A 26,080-nucleotide genomic window follows, 5' to 3' on the forward strand; every position below is an offset into this window, starting at 1 on the left:
ATCAATAAGTAAACTTCAGTAAATATAGTAAGTGTAATAAATCTTAATCAAATTTACCTTTATTTTAATCGTAGAAACTAAAAATGCAATAATATACAGGGTGTTCCATTTTAAAAAATACAACTTTGATGTTTTTTATTTATTTAGGACACTCTGTATCTTGTAAAAATATTTTTAAATTGTAGCTCTGTTAGTCCTTCAACGAACCCAAAACTTACAATTTGTAAAAATCTAATCGTTTAGCTACAATACTCCGTGTCGAATGTGGTAAACAACCCTGTATAAATGCTAACTTAAGAACTAATGTCAAATATTATTAAGTATCACAGTTTCGGCAGAATGGCATCGTTAAATGAAACTGGACATATCGAAATTAATTAAATCAAATTGTTTTAAGTGATATGTTCAAAAGTCAATAACTCGGAAATTGTTGGTTTGAGGTACATTGTGTGTATTTCGATTTTTGCTTAGAATTGAAGGAAGAATTGAAATATACAATAATATACAGGGGGTTTTATTTAAAAAAATTAAACTTTTATGTACCACGACTTTATTACGGATCCTGTATACTTAAATTTATTACTCGCTAATAGATATTTAAAAATCTTATAACTTTTGTATTTAACTTTTTGCGGTACCTCCTATATTTTACCTAATAATCGACCGTTCCCATACAGAACAGCGACCCTGTATTTTTTACACTTTTTTAAACAATGATAAGGTTTGAAATAGCTCCCATCTACCATACTTTAATTTATGAATATAAGAATAGTATTTGACTCCTTTTTTAGTTTTTTTACCCAATCTTTAATTTCTTTCTGATTATAATTTTAAGTAGGTGAAATGAGAAACCTTCAATATATTAGTATTATTTTATATTACATAGTTACCACAAATTAATTAATACAATATAAATAATTTACGTAATTTTTATTGTTTATATTTTTGATTCATATAACTGTCGAAACAGGTCCAATCCTTCAACGTTGATTTTATAATATGGCAATTTCTCCAACCTTTCAATGTATGCTTTTATGCGAGGATAATCAGCGTATGGCACCAAATTGTTCCAGGTTGTAACGGTGGTGAGTATGCTAAAGTCAGCGATGGACAGGTTGTCTCCAGCTATATAGTCACTTCCACTTAACTCGAATATTTTTTCCAGAATACTGAAAGCTTCTTTGAGGTTATTCAAAGCATCTTCGGATGGTTTAATGCCGAAATAAAAGAGGGGTTTCTAAAAAATAACAGGATTAAATAGATTAAAGAAATATAAATGTTATTAAAGATGTACTACTATAGTAAGTAAAACCTTTAAACAAATAATACAAATAGGTAAACCTTACTGTACAGGGTGTCCCATTTTGGTTGAAATCATATGGTATCTCCGCTATTATTGCAGATAGAAAGATGCGGTCTGCACAAACCTGTCCCACTTTTTTGTCAAACGAAAGATGCTGTAAACAAAATTTTCATAGCCCTCTTTGTTTCTGAGCTACAGGGTCTTTTTGAAAATTTTGCAATTCGGTACACCCCCCGTATCTCTGTTATTGCACAAGGTATCGAGAAGGTAAAAACTCTTTAGTGTAGAACTTTTTACGGAGTCTGTTATTCTACGAAAATAATATTTTCGAAGATATGAACTAAAGTTATGTTTTCTTAAATGGAATACCCTGTATATTTATAAATTATATGATTTGGCTTGCCATAAGCTTCTGAAAAATATATAACATTCTATATTTATTTTCACTATTTACTGCAATATTTAAAAGTTTTTATTAAAAGATCATATTTATTAGTAGGCCATGATTGATAATAAAAGAAAATAAAGAATTTATACACAGTATACTGCTATCAGTCTCTTGTTTTATTTTAGGGGCTACTAATAATTTTTTTATATATTAGGAAAACTTAACTCTCTACCGCTATTTGTAAATCTTGGAAGTTATCGTACCGAAACTTTTAGATATTGCTTTGGCTAATTTACGTGAAATATACTTTCAGCATGATGGAGCTTTCCCTAACAACTTTGAAAATATTAGAAAGTTGTTAAATTATTATTTCTCAAATCAATGAATTGGAATCAATCAATGGACCCATATGATGGCCTCCCTGATTCCCGGATTTGTCCGTTCCCGATTTCTCATTTTGGAGATTTTTAAAACATGAAATATTTCGTGGCAACTACAACAATGTCGAACACCTGGAAAATACTTTAATAATGCAAGCTTTTAGATATTTGGGAACCCATCCCGTTATAATAAATTCCGTTATAAAGAAAGAAAAATATATTCAGAGATTCAGTGGTAACAGTTCAAAAGTAAAATATATCAATCCCAAATAAAATTTTAATGTGTGTCTGACTATTTTAGTAAATACCATTTTGATTTTTATGTTATTTACAACGGCCTACTAATAAAAAAATGACATATTTTAAATATTGATGTAAATAGTGAAAATAAATATAGCGTGATATATCTTTAGAAGCTCATAGCAAGACGGATCATATGATTTATAAACAGGGCCGTATCTAGACCAACATTTCGGGGGGGGGTTTGGCCTGGAGAGGGGGGGTACAAAAGCTGCTAGGAAAAAAGAATAATAAAAAAATCGATTTGGGCTACACTCAAATCTTAATTGAAAATAAAATTTTAAAAAAGTAACAGGTAAAAATTATTAATCTTTAAGGATAAACTGGTCTTTTCCCTGGAAAAACGATTGACTACCTCTTTGATATCGATATGTATTTCTCTATGTACGCTTAATAGAGGAAGTCCTGTCAATCGCTCCTGACCTGTAGAGTTACGTAGGTCCTTCAATCGTCTTATGCCGCAACCGCACATGCGGCATTTAGCGAACTCCGAACGCTCGTCAACTACCGAACGCTCGTGATCGGACTTCGCCTGTCCATCCACACATACGGGCTCTGATAGCAACAACATAGAGATGAGCGCTCGTTCTCGTCGCCGAACTCCGACTTCTTCATCCACACACATAGGAAATCGGCGAAGCCCCGATCGGAGATCGCCGAATACCGCATGTGCGGTTGCGGCATTAGGGTTGAAAAAAACCTTTCTGGTGTAGCTGTTGACGCTGGTAGAGTTGCTAGGATCATTAATAAAATGTATATATTTGGAAATATACACTGGTTACACTCCGATTATCGTTTCGATGGCGTTTTAGGTCGGTCGACTGCAGGTAGCTGCTTCCATTTTTGCCGCCACAAGTCTAGTTCTGCCGCTAAAGTGTCATAGTCCAAAAAATCTTTGACTAATAGCAGAACAATAACAAACGTTAATCACGTTAATGACCAGCAAAACACACAACATTCAAAATCTTGTCCTTATCAAACTTTTGCTGTTTTAAACACTTGAATGTTGAAAGTCGAAAATTGAAAATGACATTTGCTTTCAAAGTGGAAAAGTGAGGTTAGGATGTATAATGTATATTCATCAATGATTAAAGAATACAAGGACAAATAGCACCCGAAACCAAACTGTGACCATTCTTCCAAACAGTGTCGTGGCACATATTTTACTTAACATTGCCGCTTGAAGGGATATTTATATTTTTGATATTATATGTTTTCACTACGCCTATGGTGTATCGGGTGGTATCATACTAATTAATTACGAAAAAAACGTATTAAAATGTTAACAAAAGGTACATAACTAGTATCGACGTATAGTACATATGAAGTACATATAATATCAGAAAAATAATTATCGAATTCAATAAAAAAAAACGCTAAAAAGGTGTAGGGGACTATTTATTTCCCTATAAAACGTAACTTCTGGCTCTTTCTTATCATTGCGCCTTTTACACTTGACAGCTGAACAAATTACCATTGTAATAAAGTTTATACAAAGTTCATTACACACAACCAACTATTAAAATCGCTAAAATTGTCGCTGATGACCAGCTGATGATTCATTCGTTATGTCTAAAAGTTGGCGTCTAAGGTCACAAATTCTCTGCAGCCCGTATATGGGCGTTACATGTCCTTGTATTCTTTAGTCATAGATATTCATACCATTTTGATTTTTATGTTATTTACCACGGCCTACTAATAAAAAAATGATATATTTTAAATATTGATGTAAATAGTGAAAATAAATATAGAGTGATATATCTTTTTGAGAAGCTCATAGCAAGACGGATCATATGATTTATAAATATACAGGGTGTTCCATTTCAAAAAACATAACTTTAATTCATATTTTCAAAAATATGTTTTCCGTAGAAAAACAAACTACCTACGTCACTGTATTCTACGTAAAAAGTTCTACAAGAATCAGTTTTCACCTTCTCGATATCATTCACAATAACGGAGTTACGTGGGCTGTCCTAAATTGCTCAATTTTCGAAAAGAACCTGTAGCTCAGAAACGAAGAGAGCTATGAACATTTTGTTTAGAGCATCTTTCGTTTGACAAAAAAGTGGGACAGGTTTGTGCAAACCGCATCCTCATATCTTTACTAATAACCGAGATACCGCATGATTTCATTCAAAATTGGACACCCTGTACTAAATGAATAACAAAATACACAAACAAGTGTAAGTGCAATAAACAAAAAAACTGCTTAGGAGCCACTTTCGTATTTATTGAAAAAAAACATGTTTAAATGTTACTCTTTGTTTTGTTAAAAACAATGAAATTAAAATAATATTGCCATAGAAACCCGTTTTGATTTTTAGGACTTTAGGAGTTTTTTTTTTAATTCTCTCTAAAACGGTATGAAAATTTGGAAAACCATAAACAAAATTAGCCATTTTAGAACAAGCAATTTTTTTATGAAGAATGTGTTTTTCTCAAAATGGCAATAATAAAAAAGTGTTTCCTCTTCTAAAGACAATCCGGGGACATACTGTAGGTAGGTTTTCAAAAAAATATCAATGTACAGGAGACTTACAAGTATCGCTAGACCTCTAGCAAATAGGATTCCTGTATCAAAATATAATTTATGATCAATGGTAGCTCGTTGTCTACAATCTTCTTTGGGGTACAGAGAATCATTTTTGGCATATCTTCCAACCAAGTAGGCCATGATTGCATGACTGTCAGAAACAATAAAGCCATCTTCTTCCTCTAAAACGGGTATTGTGTGTTGTGGATTTTTCTGTAAGAAAAAGAAGTGTTTTCACTCTATATTTCACGCAGTTCTGATTGACTTCTGTTCTTGATTCGTTCACTGACATTGAATAATAGAATTAAAACCGTGGCTTTGTGATAATATTTAAGTATCCACTCCCAAAAAATCGATTTGCTATATCAGTAAAGACATTAATTAAGATTGATTGACGTATTCATTTGTTTTTGGTCACTTCCTGTTTCACCGAAAATGACTACAACTTTTGATTTTTAAATGGCACTAATATTGCCACTATTCCATAGAAAATGACACTCTGAATCGAATGACATCATACGTCAAATTTTGACATTTTCGCATATGGTTTGTTTGAAATTGTAACATGCGGTTCATAACGACAATTTGACTTAATTTGAAAAAAATACTTTTTCTAAATATGCTAATGGGCCACCCTTGTTCCATTTGAAAAAATTGAGATATGATTAAAAATACGATTTGGACATCATTTAACCGTAATAAGACACGAAAAACATTAGACGATCAAATATATTTTTCCAAGGCTCCTTGATTAAAATTAATATTTTTAACACAGCCATGGCACTCTCGGTTAAAATTTAAATGCGATTTTTTTTAAGCGAAAATGTCAAAAGTTGACGTATGATAGAGTCATCTATTCAGAATGTCATTTTCTATCGAATAAAGTAGAAATATACCGAGGGTGCCATTTGCATAACATACATAACGTGCCAACAAAAACATACCAAATCTCGTTTATTTATCTGAAATAATAAAAAAGTTATAAGGGTGAGCCACGAGACGCACCCGGTATAGATATAGTTAGACGATTAGTTTTAAGAAAGTCTCTTGAAAAAGGCCTATAAAGGCGCAACATAATATGCCAGATCATTACTCTCATTAAAATTATTGTCAAAAACTTGACTTACCTTTAGAAAATCTTCTTTTAAGTGTTCTTGGTTAGCCAAATCTACTGGAATCAATTCCAAATCCAATCCTAGTTCGTTTGCACATAGTAGAACAGCTCTTACAGGCGGACTAGCCAAAACACCGTACAATTTAGGAGCCATTAGAACAAGAAAACCTTCTTTAATGTCTGGTAAATGTAGAATAATCAACCTAACAGGCTTTAATACTCTATAAACTTATGAACTAACGATATTGTTGATCGATCTTGTAATCACATAAATTTTAATGAAGAACGTTAACCCGGTTCGGTTGCGTCAGGAATGTTGAAACTGTTTAATAAAATAATATTTTTCTTCGATAAATAGTTTAATAATCATCAGATGGAGCGTTAAACAGGCATGCATTAAATAGGTACACAATTGAGCGTTAAATATACACTGGCCGGCACAAAAAACGGACAACTTAAATTGTTCATGTATTTTTAATACATTTTTTCTAATCGGCCGATTATCAGGATTTTTTAATCAGTATGTAGCTTCAAAAATGTGTAGCTAAATGATTTGTTTTTTTAACCTCTTAATAGCCTTTCATACTCCAGCTGGCGTTACCGTCAGCCAACAGCGTCAGCCTGTCCGAGAATTCCGGGATTTAGTTTAGCTTTGCGCCGCTGCGCGCTGATGGTCGTTTACGGCGCAGCGGATAAAGAATACTGTACCGTAGTTCTGCTTTCAGTCGACAGAGTGGTTGCCGGAGACAGTGTTGCCAGAACTACTGATTAATCTGTAGATCTACGGATTTTCGGTACAGTACGATAATAATTCTAACTCTAATTAACCTCTCATTAAACAATTTAATATTATATGATTAAACAACGAACGGCGTCAAAATTGGCTTGGAAATAAAGATCGCTGTTATGTTATATGTAAAATATTATGGTAAATGTTAATAATCCTCATTTTCAAACCAGTTAAATGACTTTTTCGATCATGCGACATATTCAGTACCTATAAAAGAATGTGTATTTTTGTTGTATATTCAATGTTTAACACAAATAAACTTTCAATACATAAACGGGAATTACATACGCATTTACATAACGTGTTACAGATATTACACATTTTAATATGGCAACACTGTCGCTTTCAGATCCACACCAACTTTGATATGCCTTTGCTGGCCGAATTAGAGAAAATAAGTGGTCTTATGCGTTGACCACAGAACGACTGGTATCTCCACCGTACACCACTTGCGACGTAAGGGGAAATCAAATCAGGCTTGTCACGAATTCGCCCATTAGCCCCCCATACATTAACATATAAGTTGGACCGATTTGATCCGTCCGAATTGTGTCGGCGAACTAGGCTCGGCACATGCCAAAACTCTCGTCATTTTTGAGCTCGAATTTGGCTCCCCGACTTTATAGCCCGATTAGATTTGCCTGATTAAATCGTGTTGTTAATGGGACAAAATTCGACGTTTTATAACAGATTTGATCTGGCTCGCGATCTTTTGGAAGTCCTGAAAGATTTAACCAGTGGTCTTAGATTTACTCGGCATATTTGTACTCAGTGAGTTGCAAAAATGAATAACAATCGTAGAAGACGCGCTATAGCTTGTGCCATGTCGTATGTATTTATCGCCAATAAACAAAAAGTAAAAAACTAAGCAAGTGGGTAAAAAAATGGATTTCTCGTAGAGATGAACTAGGTTATATGCTAAGTACTAACCAGTACTAATCCACAGACTTCATCTGTTAGATTAGGTTGGTCTAAAAAACGAACGAAGGATAAAGTTGGCGGACTTGTGACGCTGTTTTTTCTAAGCGACGGTTTTTATTCCGATAAACATTTTTCTATATAAAGACTGCTATAAAACATCGAATTTTGTCCCAAACCAGAGTATTTAATTAGGCAAAGATCTAATCGGCAGACTATGTTAACAGGCCAAGTCCGCAGACCAAAATACGAGAGTTTTGGTACGTGACATGACAAGTCTGTGGACTAAATCCGCAAGCCAAGTCCGCAGGCCAAATCCGCAGGCTAAATCTTCTGGTATATCGAGGCTATTAGTAGTTATTTCTTATACAAGTCGACCGAAAAGATTAATTCACGAGCGGTGATATCGCGAATAATAAATTAATTTCGGGAGACGATAATGCAATTTTATCGTCGTGTATAAAACAATAATTTTTTCCATAGCGAGTTACGTTTTAAAAAATATTCAAAAATTATTATTTCAAGGAATTTATTACGAGTAGAAAAAATATCGTGCTGAGTTGGCGTTGGTTGCTATGTAATTTGACAAATAAATAAAGCTATCAGTTTTGAGTTAATATTTTTTAATTCTCTTTCGTGTCGATTGCTGATTGAATTGGAACCAGAAATGGCTCAAAACGAAATAAGTAAATTACCAACAGATATTCAGGCTGAGGCGACCAAACGCCATATATCCAAACTACTTCCATTTAAATCCCGAATAACTTATGAAAAGAAATACAAAAAATCTTTTTACCTATTACGTTTTTGGTTTGTGATTTTTATTTCAATTTTTTACATAAGATGGGGGCCATTGTAACGCACATTTTCAAAATATTTTTGTCAACATACAGGGTGATTCAAACCGCAATACATATGCTTAATACAGTTCATGAAGATTAGGACATTTAACTAAAATTTGATTATCTGATGAAGCTACCTTTAAAAGTAATGGATTTGTAAATAAACATAATAGGTATTCATTATTATGCGACAGAAATCCCATTCTGTAGCACACAGATTTTATACTTTTAATGATAAATGCCTTCTATTGCGAGACTAAAAGGCAATTGCCTCGTATCAGAGCCATCATAATACAAGAAGAAGACCGAAAGTCAAATCTTGTCTTATGTTTTCAAAAAAAACACAATTTTCTTATTAAATATTGATTTTAGGTATAGGAAGTTATTAATAATACAAGATTAAACAACTATTGCACAGTACTTCACAGGAAGCTATCGATTGCGAACTAACTAAATCGTTACTAATTAGGTACTAATTTTGAAAAGTTCTTTTTAAGATAAAAAAAGGTAAAACTAAAACCTAAACTATCATTTGAGATTAAACGGAAAGTTCTAAATAATGTTGCCTATTCTAAACAAGAAATATTTATTTTCTCGAAAAGGATATTTCTATTTGCTGTAGGTAATTTTTTCAGGGAAAATACGTAAATAAAAATGACTTTTTAAGTCAAAAAAAAATCAAAAGGACAAGTTATTCTAAAAAAGGACTAAAAGTTACTCTAAAAAAGGATTAAATCAAACCACAAACCTAATATAGAACTGTTTCGGAAGCTTGAGTCACCCTGTAAATATTAAAAAAAGTAACTGAAAGTTTATATAGAAGTAACTGAAAGTTTAAATTGAAAATCGACGTTGGAGTGATTTTCGAAAACTACTAACGTTTCAACATAAGTATATGTGGGATATTAATTGTATTATTATATCAGACCTTATAACAAAACTCATCTGACGAAAAAGTGTTAATGTAGTATATTAATATGGAGTAAAAATTTTACTAATTACTTTACTTTTACTTTACTAATTCGTTCCAAAAAACGATACGCCACTGGCCATTAGAACAATCTAAATGTGCCTAGTTGCCGGGGTCGGAAATTTTAAACTTCTCTGTCTCTTCTGTCCTTGTTTGACACATTGTAATGTTTGATACACTACCAACGAGTATTTATGAATGAGATGTTCGGTCTATCTTTATAATGTCTTTGTTTAAAATACATGAAAATTTGGAGGTGTCAATTTTTCATGGCGGTCAGTGTATTTACATTAACACAAAAGTCTATTTATATTCTTTAAATAAATAGATACTTGATAATGTTTGTTAGGTATCTCTTCGAAATGTTATGAGCTGTAAAGTATTTTTATTAGAAAATAATACGATTGATAGAAGTTATCGAAAAATATATTTAATAGTTTCATAAAAGTTAAATTAAAATTTAGAAAAAGCACTATTTTGCAATTAATTATTAATAATTTTATATAAATTGACCATTTGACCTGTTTGCTTTCTACGGTGCGATAGAAACAATTAAAAAAATACCGTATGATCGAAGAAAAAAGACATCAAAGACGGCTGGAAAATGACAATCGATGATAATTTTAGGGAGCTCAATCTGTAGACGTCATTTATTAAAAATTGACACATAAAACTTATGAAAAATTAACAATAATTATTGGAAGATTAAAAAGGGATAGAAATTACTTTTTCCCAAATTTTAAACTACACCATTTAAAAATCCTCGTAAAATCTATCTACTGAGCACTTGTTTGTCTTTTTTATATTTTTCAAAATAAGTAAATGAAGATGACATTATCTAATTATAACATTTTATTTTCTTGTTTTTAAAAATTACATATTTAGAAATGTTTATTAATTTAACATAGAGAAAATATTAATATTAAATAAGATTAAGCTCTTTCTGTCTGCTGGAAATCCATCTTGTTAAGTCCTCCATACCGTCTATGTTTTCCTTTATTCCGTAACAAGGCAACTTCTCCATTCTTTCCATGTAAGCTTTCACTTGCGGATAGTCAGCAAAATGCACAACATTATCCGCAAATCCAACAGATGTCATAATGCTGAAATCAGCAATGGTCAGACTATTTCCTGCGACGAATTTGGTCTTGCTTTTTTCTAGGAAAGTGTTGAGAAGTTCCAGAGCTTCTTTCAGGTCGTCTAGTTTTTCTTTGGACGGTATGACGCCGTATAGGACCATTGGTTTCTAAAACAATGTCATTTTGATTTGATGAGAGTTTGTCAGAAGTAATTTTAAAATACATGCTACGTTGACACAATATTTCTGTTAAATGTATCACTGACCGTCATCATTTGTAAACTAAAATCTTAAAATTACTGAGCTTATACAGAACTATATGTGTATTATAGGCTGTTTATATATTTTAGAACAACTAATACACAGCTCGGGATCTCTACTACCAGAAATCAACAAAAGAATTAAGTTAGCGTGGAGTACTTATTGAAGAAACTCAAACATATTCAAATCTAGAATGCCACTCTATCTAAAGAAGAAAACATTCGACCAATGTGTACTACCTGTCATAACCTATGCATGCAAAACCTGGACACTTAAAACGAACATCATAAGGAAACTGCAGGTCGCACAATGCTCAATGGAACGAAATATGCTGGGAATAACCAAGAGGAACCGTAAAAGAATAGAGTGGATACAACAAAAGACCCAAGTAATAGATGTCATCCTCAGAATCAAATCCCTCAAGTGGCAATGGGCAGGATACCTGGCAAGATCCTATGTTATAGGGCTTGTTTCTCTCTACAATTTTCTGCCTCACAATGTACCGTTTGTGTTCAGGAAGAGTTCATAGTTTCATAGTTGTCGATTTTCGAAAGAAATCAGTACATGCATATTATTTCGTATATTTTTCATTTTATTGATTTTATGGAAAGCACTGTTCATTAAAATGTTGTATCCTATGTTATAGGGCTTGTTTCTCTCTACAATTTTCTGTCTCACAATGTACCGTTTGTGTCCAGGAAGAGTTCATAGTTTCATAGTTCTCGATTTTCGAAAGAAATCAGTACATGCATATTATTTCGTATATTTTTCATTTTATTGATTTTATGGAAAGCGCTGTTCATTAAAATGTTGTATCCTATGTTATAGGGCTTGTTTCTCTCTACAATTTTCTGTCTCACAATGTACCGTTTGTGTCCAGGAAGAGTTCATAGTTTCATAGTTGTCGATTTTCGAAAGAAATCAGTACATGCATATTATTTCGTATATTTTTCATTTTATTGATTTTATGGAAAGCACTGTTCATTAAAATGTTGTATCCTATGTTATAAGGCTTGTTTCTCTCTACAGTTTTCTGTCCCACAATGTACCGTTTGTGTCCAGGAAGAGTTCATAGTTTCATAGTTGTCGATTTTCGAAAGAAATCACTACATGCATATTAGGTATTTCGTATATTTTTCATTTTATTGATTTTATGGAAAGCACTGTTCATTAAAATGTTGTATCCTATGTTATAGGGTTTGTTTCTCTCTACAATTTTCTGTCTCACAATGTACCGTTTGTGTCCAGGAAGAGTTCATAGTTTCATGGTTGTCGATTTTCGAAAGAAATCGGTACATGCATATTATTTCGTATATTTTTCATTTTATTGATTTTATGGAAAGCACTGTTCATTAAAATGTTGTATCCTATGTTATAGGGCTTGTTTCTCTCTACAATTTTTTGTCTCACAATGTACCATTTGTGTCCAGGAAGAGTTCATAGTTTTATAGTTGTCGATTTTCGAAAGAAATCAGTACATGCATATTATTTCGTATATTTTTCATTTTATTGATTTTATGGAAAGCACTGTTCATTAAAATGTTGTATCCTATGTTATAGGGTTTGTTTCTCTCTACAATTTTCTGTCTCACAATGTACCGTTTGTGTCCAGGAAGAGTTCATAGTTTCATGGTTGTCGATTTTCGAAAGAAATCGGTACATGCATATTATTTCGTATATTTTTCATTTTATTGATTTTATGGAAAGCACTGTTCATTAAAATGTTGTATCCTGTGGCAAGAAGAACGGACAACAGATGGACCACAAAAGTTACAGCATGGTACCCACGAGCAAATAAGAGACCTAGAAGAAGACCGATCTTGAGATGAGATCATGATATTAGGAAATTAGCAGGGATAACTTGGACTAACAATAGACAACAATGGGCCCAACTACAAAGAGAGTATCTAAATATGTGACTAATACTTTCTAATGAGGTTCTTTGTAGATAACCCGGGCTTCCGATCACTTTTTGTTATGGTGCTTGGACCAGTCACACATGGTCTACAATACTTACTTTATTGTTTTACTCCTTTGCGTATATTTTTATGCATGTTAATCGTCTCTCTCACAGAGAGAGAGTCAACAGATTGTTATATTTTTATTTAAACAAATACCAATTTGTATTATTTTTTGAGGGATCGCGGACTATACGTACCGTTATACTTTTTACTCTAATGAATAGAGTGCTGCAATCGAAATACAATTTGTGATTGATAATAGCAGTTTGTTTGACATCTTTTCTGGGGTATAGCGAGTCGTCTTTGCCGTATTTTTCTACCAAATAAATCATGATGGCGTGGCTATCAGTTAAAATGAATCCATCATCGTCCTCCAAGACTGGGACTTCGTGCTGAGGACTTCTCTGAAAAGGATAAATAAAAAAATAAATTAGACGCTTTTAAAGGGAACCAAACACCCTTTCTTATAGGAGATAGATGAAAACTAATATCGGTATCTGAGCTCAATTTTTATCAAAAACGTGATGGTGAAAACCACACATCGATATCTGTTAACTTTTCGGAATTACGGGGTGTTTTTCAAAAATTTGCATTTTTAACAAATCGCTGTAACTTTTTTACTATGGAAAATTTTGTATTTTTATGAAAACATTTCCAAAGCACCTTTTTACGTAGAATTTAATTGTATAAAAATTATACTTAATTTTTTTTTAAATTAATAATTTAAGAGTTATCAACAGAAAAATTGATTTTTTATTAGAGATACCCTGTATATTTTTCTTAGACTCTAAAGAACTTAAAATTACCTTTCCAAAAATATAGTACACTTGATATTTTGTTATAGTCCCCTTCAAAACACTTCAGAATTTTTAAAAGTTGGCCACTTTTAACTAGTAGGCTTTGGACCCCTTATTGATGGTCTGTCCCTATTGGAACTCGAAAACATATTTTTTCTGCAAGACGAGACACCGCTTCAGAACGCTGAAGTTATCAGCAAATTTTTGCAGCCAATTTCGAGAATAATTTAATAACTAATCAAAATCCCAATGGTTGGCCGTCGAGTCCACCGAGGCCGCCGGACTTAGCGCCTATGGATTTATATCTTGCGGAAGAATAATGGCTCTTATTTTTAAATTGCCCATGTCCACAGTCCATGCGCCAAAGGCAAATAAAGCGGGAACAGAGTAGCACTAATATATTTTGGTCTTGGGCAATGGTCGTACGTGAATGATTTCGCAGTCGTAGTTAATCGGTTATCGTGTTGATAACTATGACCCTTCTATAACATAAAAATTACGTGCAAAGGAATTGAAAATTACCAGTTTAGTCGGGTACTGTAGCATGTAAAACTTTAAAAACACTGTCCTGAAAATTTTGTCCTTGTGGACTTCCCCCCTTTTTCCCCTGTACTCGTCATATTTTTTGAAAGGTAATTTTAAATTATTTTCAATGAATTAAAAATATACAAGGTGTCCCATATAAAAAATCAAATTTTCTGTTTCTTTTATCGAGATCTACCAGCCCGGAAAATATTTGCATTTATTTAAGACTCATCCTGTATTTCACTTTATTAAGACACTATGTAAATAATAATTCAAAATATTCTTTACCTTTATAAATGGTTCTTGCAAATGCTCTTCTCCGCAGAAATCCACCTTAATATAGTCTAGCTTTAAATTCAGAGTGTGAGCACACATCAACACTGCCCTAGTTGGTGGGCTCAGATCAACACCGTACAGTTTTGGAGCCATGTTAACAATTGAAGAGCTAACTCGTTACTATAACGATGTCCAAAGCAGTCTTCTATTTATACAGTTGATATAAAATTATTATTGTCATATTATTTGCGATAAACAAACAAAACAACAAAATAGGGATGTTTTGAAGAAGTGTTTGTTCTTTATGTACGGGATAACGACATGTTATTTTTAAACTTAAAAATAATGTACTGGGTGTCAAGAATGATAAATATAGCATCTAAAAATTTCTCAAATCTTTTTTCTCAAAAACTATGCGATGTGGCTTTTTTACAAGAGACAAAAAATGTAGTAAATACTAGGATTACCATTTTACGAAAATAAAACATTAGTCGACGTTTGGCAAATGCTTGGCAGGAGGGTAAGAGACCTCGAAGTAGTACCAGCTTTACTAAATGAACTTCGCTTGGTCCTTAAAGAAGAATGGGAAAACATAACTCAATATGATATATATGCAGCCTCAAGGACAAAATGTACGAAAGTATACAGACAGCAGCAGCCAAGAGTGGCAATACAAAGTATTAGGATTAGGGTATTTTTTACAATTTTTTTCTGTTTGTACACTTGAGTATTACAGATGTTTTCTTTAATATCGTTAGTTCTGTCAGGAGCGCATATACGGGAGGGGTAATGGGGGTAATTACCCCTCCCAGGAAGAAATTTAGAAATAAGAAAATCTGGTATAAAATAAAATTGTCACAATATAGTCACGATACGTTTGAGCGAAAATGTAATTTAAATCTATTACTTTATTTAAATATTGGCACTACCCCTCCCAATCTTTGGATGCGCCACTGAGTTCTGTTATCGTTTTGGTTTGGTTATCATTAATTTTATTAAACCGGACTGTATCGTTAGTCTTTAACGTTTTTTTTTTTAATTTAGTATAGAGTATCCAATACAGTGTAATATGACGTTACGACCATCTATATAGATGACGTTACCAAAACCATCTCGTCATATTGATGTTAATGATAATTAAAAAATTGCAAATTGATCGTTATCAGTTCATTTCGCTCTTAAAAATTAACCAAAGCATATATTGACATGAATCAAAAAATAAAATGCCCAGAAGTCATGGTTCTGACGAAGTTTTAGTCTAAGGTTCTGACCGTAAAATTATATTTTAGGAAAATTTACAAACGAAAGTATTGCACAGGTAAAAAACAACCCCTCGATTAACACTGTATAATATACCAAATACTAAAATTTATAAAAGCTGAGTTTATAAATTAGAGTTTATATAATTATATACAGCTTCTTAAAAAAATCATGAAAATAGGGCTAAAAATAACAAAAATATAACACTTTAAATTTGACTAAAATTTTCTCAGTTGTGTTTTTTTGCATTTGAGTGTATTTATAAACACATTTCTAAGAAAATTTCATTTTATTACAAAGTAACACACACATAAAAGCTTCTTTCTTTTAATAAATATAAATAAATTAAACAACAATTCAAATCAAAATAATTGTATTTCATACATAATTTTTTTTTTATTTACTTACTTACTTTGGAAAAAAAAACAAAGGTTTGAAATATAAAATGAATCAAATATTTTAAAAACTCGATAGAATTTTCTAATTGAAATATCACACGATAGAAAAAAACGGCGTCAAAGGCAGCTGGGAAATGACTATCGATGATAATTTTGACGAAGTCAATCTCAATAGTTGGTATTAAAAAACTGTATTTTATTTTTAAATTGAGTAAAAAAGTTTAAAATTAGAGAACTATTTTTGGAAATAGATTTTGTGTGTCTGGAAACGTTACAATTCTTAGTAAATGACGTCTAGAGATTGACCTCGACAAAATTATCATCGTTTGTCATTCCCCAGCCAATCTCTGACGCCGTTTTTTTTTCGATCTTAGGGTGTATTTTATATGTATATTATTTTACTCGTTTAACCTAGCCAAAATTCTTGATTTTTGTTGATTTAGTCCTTCTTCGATGACATGGAAATAGGGCAGTTTTCTAATATTTTCCACGTAGGTTTTCACAGAAGGAAAATCATCGTAAGAGAAAAACACTTCAACAGACGTCACGCTCATGGCGATACTGTAATCGGCTATAGTAACATTGTCTCCGGCTAGATATTTCGTCTTGTTATCTGTCAAAATCCGATTCAAATAACCAACAACTTTTTTTAGAGCGTCCAGTTTTTCTTGGGAAGGCTTGATTCCTTGAGTTACCAAAGGTCTCTATAAAAAATGGTAATTAGTGTTTAAAATTTTATTTAAAGGAACAATTTCTTCAGACCACATCCAAAAATGACAGAGAATACAATATAATTTTGAATTAAATTGACAGACTCATAATAAATTCTTTAAAAAGTGTTTCTAGATATCTACCATGGCTTCAATTTTTAAAGAATGAATATGGGAATAGTATCTGAATACTTCATCATATTTTTTGTTCAAGGTTATGTTATTTTTTCCATAGCAACTGTTAAAATTGCCTTATATCTATCAAAAATAGTAGATAAAATAGCAAGGGTAGATTAAATGATACTTTAACAGCGAGGATAGGTTAAAAACTTTATTTCTTCTCGCACGATTTTTAATTGCTTCCATTTTTGAAAATGTTTGTATTCCTTTTCATAAAGTTATTCGGGATTTAAATGGAAGTAGTTTGGATATGGCGTTTGTCGCCTCCGCCTGAATATCTGTTGGTAATTTACTTATTTCGTTTTGAGCCATTTCTGGCTCCAACTCAATCAGCAATCGACACGAAAGAATTAAAAAATATTGACTCAAAACTGACAACTAAAGAGACAGCTTTATTTATTTGTCAAATTACATAGAACCCAACACCAACCCAGCACAATAATTTTTCTACTCGTAATAAATTCCTTGAAATAATAATTTCTGAATATTTTTTAAAACGTAACTCGCTATGGAAAAAATATTATTTTATACGCGACGATAAAATTGCATTATCGTCTCCCGAAATTAATTCAATTAATCTTTTCGGTCGACGATAAAATACCAATTTATCGTCTTGTATAAAAAAATAACTATTAAGCCAGGTTTCCACATGCATGGATTATTGGCGCCACAAGCACGCCTGTTCCCTGGTGCCATTAACTGCCGGCGCCAGTGGTGGTTTCCACACAATCATTGTTTGCTGGCTTGTCTGACTAAAAAAATGGCGTCTTCTATAGTTCGTGCAAGTATTAATCTTAAGCCAGGTTTCCACATGCATGGATTATTGGCGCCACAAGCATGCCAGTTCCCTGACCCAGTGGTGGTTTCCACACAATCATTGTTTGCTGGCTTGTCTGACTAAAAAAATGGCGCCTTCTATAGTTCGTGCAACTATTAATCTTACAGTGAAAATTTTAGCATATCAAATATTGAAGGTATTCAAGAAAAAAACGGAGAAAAAGAAATTAAAGCACAGGTGGTGGGTCCGTTCATTGATATATCGTGGAAAAATGTTGGGGGAAACTTATAGTTTACTAAAGGAGTTAGCCTCTGAAAACCCAGAATCGTATGTGAACCATTTGAGAATGAATGAAAACCTATTCGAGTTTGCGGCTAGAAAACAACACTAAAAAATAAGAACTGGCGCCAAAAAAAAGTTCAACTACTTTGTACTTCGCTGGAGCATAGATTATTGGCGCCACTTTACTGGCGCCAGTTAATTTTTGGTGCTTCCATATGCAAATAAACTGGCGCCAGTTGACTGGAGCCAATAATCCATGCATGTGGAAACTAGGCCTTATACATATGTTATTTTACCGTTATTGGCTTAACACTGGGCCACAAAATGCTGGAATCAAAATGCAACGATTGATTAATAAGAGCCTTCTTCGCATAATCGTTTTTTGGATACAATGAGTCATCTTTTCCATACTTGTCAACCAGATATCCCATGATGGCATGGCTGTCATACAGAATAAAGTCATTGTCGATTAATACCGGCACTGTATGGGTAGGATTTTTCTGAAAAGTACAATGAAATACACTCAGCGGCACGAAAAACGGGTACCTAAAAATATCGATGTATTTTGGTAAAAGTTTCAAACACCCTGTGAAATATGTTAATCCAGTAAGGAATTTGAAAATCATTTTATCATCTAGGTACATTTCTCGATAGTTTGTTTTTTGATTAATCTCAATAGCTTTATTTTTTTTTGGAGATATTCGCTTTTGAAGAAGACACTAACATGTTTTCGTATTTTTTACAGTAAAACCATGCCTTTGCTTTTGGGTCCACAGGGTGTTTCAAACTCTCACCAAATTATCAACATTTTGTTTTCCCTCGTATACTTGATAGATGGCAACTTTCATTTCTAATTTAGAAAAAGGTAATAAAACGTCAAATCATTTAGCTACAAATTGCTTAAAAATCATGAAAATCGGCCCATTAGAACAAAATATACTAAACTTTAAAATACATCAAAATCTTAAGGTGCTCGTTTTTCGTATATACCGTATGATCGAAAAAAACGGCGTCCAGTTGGCTTAGAAATGAACATCGATTACATTCCCCATATAATTTTGTCAGAACTCAGAAAGATTTAGCTAAAGATAAATACAATAAAGTTATAGACATCACCATATTACACAATAGATTTAAAATTGTAGAAATCATATTAAAATATTGATATTAATTAATTGAGATGATTAGCAATTTTTATATTATAGCGAGGCTGCATTATCACAAGTCTGCTAAAAATTGATCGTAAGAGGACTTTGATTATGGCAATTCCAAACGTAGACGTGTTTAAATCGTTTTAAAGAAAGATTCGTATAAAAAATAATTAATAATAAATCACTATTTATCTTCCTATAGTTACACTGATTTATCTAATAACATACAGTCACATGCTTGAACCTCCGATATCAAAATAAACAAACTATATTAATAAATAATAAGTCTGCAGAGATGATATATTTAAAAAATATGTTTTTAAAAACAATAATGGATAAGAAAATACACCCATTTTACTTATTATTTATGCATGAGTTTTTGGGTAAAGCTTCATTGTATTAAAACACAAATAAAATTAATAGAATATCTTAGCAACAGCTTGCGTTAGTCAGTTGTATCCAGATCCATAGAGAAAGCTTAATATTTAGCTTATAAAACAATCAACTTTTGATTTCTAACCACAATTTCTCTTGACGGAAGATAATCAAAGGCCAAAATGACATTTCTCACAAATTTTGAAGTATAATTAGTGAAAAAGTAATATAACTTTTTCACAAAACATCCCCCTTTAGAACTTTCTCTTTAATGGCCATAAGGTGGGAGTAAAAGACCAACCGCCCGAACAAACACTAGAGGCGCCACCGGTCATCAAATCAATGACTAAAGAATATAAGGACATGTAACGCCCCAAACGGGCTGCAGCGGAATTTGTGACTTTTTTTTTGTTTTAGTGGCAAACAATGAGTCATCATTTGGTCACCAGCGACAATTTTAGCGATTTTTAATAGTTTGTGTGTAGTAAACTTTGTATAAACTTTATTACAATGGTGATTAGTTGTTCAGCTTTCAAGTGTAAAAGCAGCAGCGATAAGAAAGAGCCAGGAGTTACGTTTCATAGGTAAATAAACAGTCCACTCCAACTTTTTAGCGTTTTCTTATTGAATTCGATAATTATTCTTCAATTCCAATTAACATCTATATGTACTTGATATGTGCTATACGTCGATACTAGTTTTGTACCTTTTGTTAACATTTTAATACGTTTTTTTCGTAATTAATTAGGATGATACAGCATAGGCGTAGTCAAAACAATTATCAAAAAATATAAATATTGCTTCAAACAGCTAGGTTAAGAAAAATATCTGCCACGGCACTGTTTGATGGCATCGTCACAATTTGCTCTCGGGTGTTATTTGTCCTTGGATTCTTTAGTCATTGCATCAAATGGTGTAAAAATTGCGAGAATTTAATCATCTAATTTTGACACAAGGGGTCGCGCTTAACTTTTTCAATTTTAATTCGATATTCATTGTTTTCAAACTATATTATTAGACTTTGTTGTATTTTGTAAATGTATAAATGTTTTCTTAGTATAAAGTTGCATTATAGTAATTTAAATTATATTACATACGTATTTAAGATTCGAATATTATGACATATATGTCAGTTTCCGTCTAAAATGTCATCTTGATAACAAAAAGTTAGTTATTGTCAAAAGTAGTTAAAATCATGTTAAAATATTAAAATTTACAAGTTATAATTAGATACTTTATATTATTTCAACAACAAATACATAATAGTACAGCGTAATGTTGATATGCAGGTCCAAAACAAAAAGTGCCGTTATATTTTTCAGTTTTCGTTGTCAGCCGCGGAAGTTTCAGTGATTTTAGTATTGTAAGATAATTTTATTTGTGAAATAGAAATATTGCGTTTGGATTGCAAAACTAAAAGTGGAAGTTTTATTGCAATGTAAGTAAGCGTTTGTCCATTTTATATTTTACTTTTTTCATACCTATGACAAATATACATAATATTGAAATTTTATAATTCGTTTTATTTAAAAAATGTCAGAAATCAAGCTTGTAATCCTGTAATTAACATAATTATTATGTAATATATTCCATTTAATTATAATATATTACTTTACAATTAAAAAAATGTAAATTTAAAAAATATATTAAAAATATATACAGGCATTAATTGAAATTTTTTGAGTGCGAACAAACACGAGAGGCGCTATATTATTTACTTTCATTTCTTAACATGACAGACGAAGTTCTAAAGGGGGATGTTTTGTGAACTTTTTCTACTAACTGAAACTGTCTACCTCTAATTTTGACGTTCTGAATGCTTACATTGAAATTAAAGGAACAAACTTCTACGCTAATTGAAACCACTAATTTATTCCACTAATTTCGAGGTTCTGAATCACTGTTCTGTGTTCTGAATGAAGCTTAAGTCTGTTATGACTGTCAAGCTCCATCTACACATAACGACTTAAACTCTTAAGAAAAATAACTTACCTTCAAGAATTCCTCTTTTAAATGGTCACCTTTGATAAAATCAATTTTCACCAATTCCAAATCCAATTTTAAAGCCTTAGCACACAGAGTAACTGCCCTTACAGGTGGACTGATAAGCAAACCGTACAATTTCAGAGCCATTTTTGTACTATACTAATCACTAATCACAATATTTTTCAATATAACTTTAATTGCTGTTGATTATGAATATATCTAATTTCAGAAAAATAGGTTATATTAGCGGAAAGATGATTATAAATATTATTATGATTTTGAGTAAATACAGGCTGATTGCCAATGAAAAAATAATATCTATTATGATCTAAGTATCTAATTATTTGTTCTTTAAGTTTGTTAATAATCTACGAGTATTTTAACGATATTCGAACTTTATATTTTTAATGAATTTTTGTTTAATATCACAGGTTTAATACTGGGTTAAATAACACTGAATCGATTCAAGGACGCTAACGTTATAAATTCTATTAATAGTTCAACAAATAAAAGCAGTTCTTTCGATATTTGGATTTTTTTTACCGTCACCATTTTGTCAAGAATTTTTTTTCTTCATTTTTTGGTATCGTTTTGGTGTTAAAAATATAAATGAGTCTCTATTTGTGTCAAAAGCAAATACAGTGGGGCAAATAAAGTAAGGCAAACAACATAGGGAAAAAAACTTATACCGGGTGCCCCTGAAAAGTCTTTTCACACCCCTATAACTTTTTTATTTTTTCAGAAAAAAAAACGAGATTTGGTATGTTAGTATATGACATAAATTAGGATTGATTGACGCATTCAATTGTTTTTGGTCACTTCCTATTTCACCGGAAATGACTACAACTTTTGATTTTTAAATGACACCCTCGGTATTTTTTTACTTTATTCGAATGAGACTCTGAAGAGAATGACATACCACACTGAACCAAAAGTCGACATAAATATAATGAAAAAGTTTATTAATATAACGAATTAAATCATTAATTTTGAGCCGATGAACGATTTCATTGGTACAATGGAAAGTAATTCATTGACTCTATGAACTTTAAGTTCATTAAATCAACGAACAGTGTTCATTAATTTGAAGAACACATTCATTGCTTCAATGAACAGATTTCATTAATATAATGTACCTAAATCCTTATATTAATGAACCTTATCATTAATACAATGAAATAATTTCATTGTGTTAATGGACCGTATCATTAATACAATGAAATAATTACATAACCTATTTAGTTATACATTTAAAAGTCGACACTATTAGCACAGAATATCTAGCTACGTAGCTAGATATTCTGTGCTATTAGTAACTCTTGTTACACCGTATAATCGATGATGAAGATCGCTGTCATTGATATGAAATGTCGTTGATAGTCATTTCCCAGCCAACTACCTGAAATAATTCTACCATAAATAGATTTCCATTTGAACAAGCCCTTAGCTACAAAGGTAACAAAATTACTAATAGTGCCGACTTACTTACGAGCACAGTAAATTTTTCCATTAGGAATTATTAATAAAAAACAAGTGCATTAAACTAATAATAATTTATTAAACTCGATATAGCATATACAAATTAAAAATTAAAAAAATCGAATCGACGAAGGGAATAGTAATGTTATTATTAATTTTAGGGAAATTATATTAAGAAAATTAATTTACCAGTCGATATCCTGAGGGATTTCTATAAAAAGACCATTTCTTCATTATATTAGCTGTATCCTTAGATTTGATAATGTCTAGACGAATTTGCAACAGGCTTTCCAAGTCGCATCAAGTGGGTCCGATGTTAAATTGTCGAATTTGAGGGCTTGAAGGCAGGTCTCAACATCTTCTTCCGGTTCTAAAAAGACGTATATCAAAAATAATTAAAGGCCAAATATTAAAAAGAACATTCGAATTTACCATAATCAGTTCCATGCCTCGACTTGTTACTATGTTTTTTCTTTCTTTTGTTTTTATCTTCTGAAACATATTCTCACATATCTCACACAGCGGAATTTGATTTGACAACACAACAAATTAACTACAATACGATAGGACTTTTATTTAAAATATTTAAAATATTGAAGAGAACACTTACCGCTCTAATGAAACTAAAGCCTCACTGAATAACTCAACCACACAGGCGTTATTAAAGTGCCAAGGTAACCGATCAACATGGCGGACATTTAAGCCCTAATATTTTATTCGTGATATTAATAATCGCGTACATTAATATAATGTAGCGTGTTCGTTGTATTAATAACATTGTTCATTGTCACAACGTACAACTCATTAATCAATGATTTAGTACATTAATATAATGAATATGTGTTTATTAAAGTTTCAGCACTAAAATAAAGAACGCATTCATTGGAACAATGAACGTGTTCATTATACAGTAAAACTTCCATATAGCGGCCACAAAAATTTTCAAAGGAATGTGGCCGTTAAGGGAAGTGGCCACTATTGGGAACAATAAAATACAGATACCAATGTAAAATGCCTTTATTTTGGAAACGTGCAAAGTAATTAAAATTAAGTACGAGCATGTAGTACAAACACACAATAAGTGTTAATAAATGATCTTCAGTTTTAGATTTTTGGCACAAAAAATAATTCAGTTGTTACAAAAAAACTTTTATTACATAAGATTTTTGAAAAAAAAAAAACTTACAATGTATACATATGTATTTTACACATAGGTATTCTTATATACATATGTACAATTGACTTTTAAAAGTTACAAAATGATAACCTTATTTTATATGGTGAAAAACTGATTAATGGTAGTCTGCTTTAAATTTTTAATTTTGATTTTTGTAATTTCACTTTCAAATTTCATCAAAGTATGGGCAATATCAACCGCTAGTTCGTCTTTGTTTTGAATCACCAAAAAATTCTGAATGTCTCTTAATTTTTCACATACTTCACTCATATTATTTATAGATGAACACAGAATGTCTTGGCCTTCATCTTCTTCCTCTTCGGCTTGAGTGGAGTCCTGTCTGTCCTTGTTGTTTGTAAATTCCTGGATTATTCCCTGCATCTCTAAACTAGGATTTTCCGTAGGGACATCTGAATCGACTGTCAGATATTCTTTAAGATCTGGACTTCCTGGCATGTTTTTTAAAATTGAAGATAACTGACTTAAAGGAATGTCGTCCTCTTCGTCAAATGCATCGTCCCCTTTGACGGTTGCAAATCCCGCTTTTTGGAAACATTTTTTTATAGTGTTCGATGTAACATTTTTCCATGCTGTACTTATCCACACCATAGTACTTGCCAAATTTATGCTCTCTTTAGCCTTTTCCATCGTTTCTTCGGTATTAGTAAAAGTCAAAAGTCTTTTAATAAAAAATTGACGATATTTTAATTTAAAATTTTGAATAATTCCTTGGTCCAACGGCTGGCAATGAGATGTCGTATTTGGAGGAAAAAAAATTATACGAACATTTTCAAGTTCTATTTTTGGGTGAGACGTGGCATTATCCAAAAATAAAAGAACTTTTCTACCCTGCCGTTTCATTTTGGTGTCAAAGGTTTTGAGCCAAGATGTCATTATATCTGTCGTCATCCAAGCTTTTTTGTTGGATACCCATTCTATCGGCAATTTATCTACATGCGCTCCTTTAAAACATCTCGGGTTTTTGCTCTTACCTATAACTAGCGGATTTTCCTTCTCACCATGCATGCTGCAACAGAAAAGCAGTGTCACTCGTTGTTTAGCTGATTTTTTGCCAGCACATTTATCATTCTTTAAAGCAAAGGTTTTGTTTGGCATTGCCATATAATAAAGCCCTGTTTCGTCTGCATTAAAAATGTCTTTAGTGTCGTATTCCTTAATGATTGCTGTTAATTTTGTTTTCCAGTCTTCAACAGTCACTTCATCCACATCTGCAGACTCACCACAAATTGTTTTGAAGTTAATATTATGTCTCTTGCAAAACTTATTTAACCAGCCAGTTGAAGCCTTAAATTCACTAAGTTTCAAGGATGTAGATACCTCAAGAGCTTTTTCCCGAATTAAGGTTCCCGATATGGGTATGTTTTTGTTCCTTGCCTTACAAAACCATTCGTAAACTAGTTGATCGATTGCAAATCCTTCTGTTTTAGGAAACTTTCGTTTTTTATCTGCATTGCATCCTTCTTCTTCAAACATTTTTTTTAATTCCACTTTGTTTTTTAAAATGTCGTTCACTTGCGTTCTTCCAACACCAAACTTTTCCGCCAACTTTCGAGCACTGCTGTTATATTTTTCACTTTCCGCGACAATATTTAATTTCTCTTTAATAGACAAACGTTTACGTTTCAAAGACATGGTTGCTGTTCTTTCAGAGTAAGAAACTAAACTGATTCTATATCTCCCAAAAATTTCAGCAAACTACTGACGAATTTGTATTGTATTTGTCACTCTCTGTACCTACTTCTCAAACAAATTATAAATGTTTATTGCTTGGAATTTCCTAAAGTGTCCTAAAACAGCTCTTGTTAGACAAAAAAAAGGTTCGAAGGGTTCGGTTTTTGGCCGGT

The 26,080-nt window shown here is 32.0% G+C and overlaps 3 protein-coding genes across 3 annotated transcripts; all 3 read right to left on the minus strand.

The window, feature by feature from the left end:
* Positions 1-911: 911 nt before the first annotated feature.
* On the minus strand, positions 912-22,012 carry LOC115882843. Its single transcript, XM_030901092.1, has 8 exons — positions 21,566-22,012; positions 18,344-18,547; positions 16,499-16,801; positions 13,039-13,245; positions 10,523-10,787; positions 6,035-6,249; positions 4,914-5,120; positions 912-1,237 (listed from the first exon to the last, which is right to left on the minus strand). The coding sequence occupies exons 1-8, from the start codon at positions 21,704-21,706 to the stop codon at positions 938-940; spliced, it is 1,842 nt and encodes a 613-aa protein (XP_030756952.1). The 5' UTR covers positions 21,707-22,012; the 3' UTR covers positions 912-937.
* Positions 10,381-14,634, minus strand: LOC115882701 (glutathione S-transferase 1-like). Its single transcript, XM_030900918.1, has 3 exons — positions 14,452-14,634; positions 13,039-13,245; positions 10,381-10,787 (listed from the first exon to the last, which is right to left on the minus strand). Exons 1-3 carry the CDS (start codon positions 14,590-14,592, stop codon positions 10,464-10,466), a joined length of 672 nt encoding a protein of 223 aa, XP_030756778.1. The 5' UTR covers positions 14,593-14,634; the 3' UTR covers positions 10,381-10,463.
* A 2,299-nt stretch (positions 22,013-24,311) lies between the features above and the next one.
* Positions 24,312-25,868, minus strand: LOC115882844 (tigger transposable element-derived protein 6-like). Its single transcript, XM_030901093.1, has 2 exons — positions 25,208-25,868; positions 24,312-24,868 (listed from the first exon to the last, which is right to left on the minus strand). Exons 1-2 carry the CDS (start codon positions 25,866-25,868, stop codon positions 24,312-24,314), a joined length of 1,218 nt encoding a protein of 405 aa, XP_030756953.1.
* Between the last annotated feature and the right edge of the window lie 212 nt (positions 25,869-26,080).

Source organism: Sitophilus oryzae, unplaced genomic scaffold (genome assembly GCF_002938485.1).
Source record: "Sitophilus oryzae breed Bouriz unplaced genomic scaffold, Soryzae_2.0 scaffold_179_pilon_pilon, whole genome shotgun sequence".
In the NCBI taxonomy this organism is placed as follows: domain Eukaryota; kingdom Metazoa; phylum Arthropoda; class Insecta; order Coleoptera; family Curculionidae; genus Sitophilus; species Sitophilus oryzae.

Bases quoted from the DNA above. Each gene is read 5' to 3' on its own strand.
- LOC115882844 (XM_030901093.1), bottom strand. From the start codon at position 25,868: ATGTCTTTGAAACGTAAACGTTTGTCTATTAAAGAGAAATTAAATATT. The intron at 24,869-25,207 runs GTAAGAGCAAAA...CTAATACCGAAG, and splicing joins GGAAAATCCGCTAGTTATAG to AAACGATGGAAAAGGCTAAA.
- LOC115882843 (XM_030901092.1), bottom strand. From the start codon at position 21,706: ATGGCTCTGAAATTGTACGGTTTGCTTATCAGTCCACCTGTAAGGGCA. The intron at 18,548-21,565 runs GTAAGTTATTTT...TGTACTTTTCAG, and splicing joins TAAAAGAGGAATTCTTGAAG to AAAAATCCTACCCATACAGT. The intron at 5,121-6,034 runs GTAAGTCAAGTT...TTTTTCTTACAG, and splicing joins TAAAAGAAGATTTTCTAAAG to AAAAATCCACAACACACAAT.
- LOC115882701 (XM_030900918.1), bottom strand. From the start codon at position 14,592: ATGGCTCCAAAACTGTACGGTGTTGATCTGAGCCCACCAACTAGGGCA. The intron at 13,246-14,451 runs GTAAAGAATATT...TATCCTTTTCAG, and splicing joins TGCAAGAACCATTTATAAAG to AGAAGTCCTCAGCACGAAGT. The intron at 10,788-13,038 runs GTACGTATAGTC...ACATTGTTTTAG, and splicing joins TTAGAGTAAAAAGTATAACG to AAACCAATGGTCCTATACGG.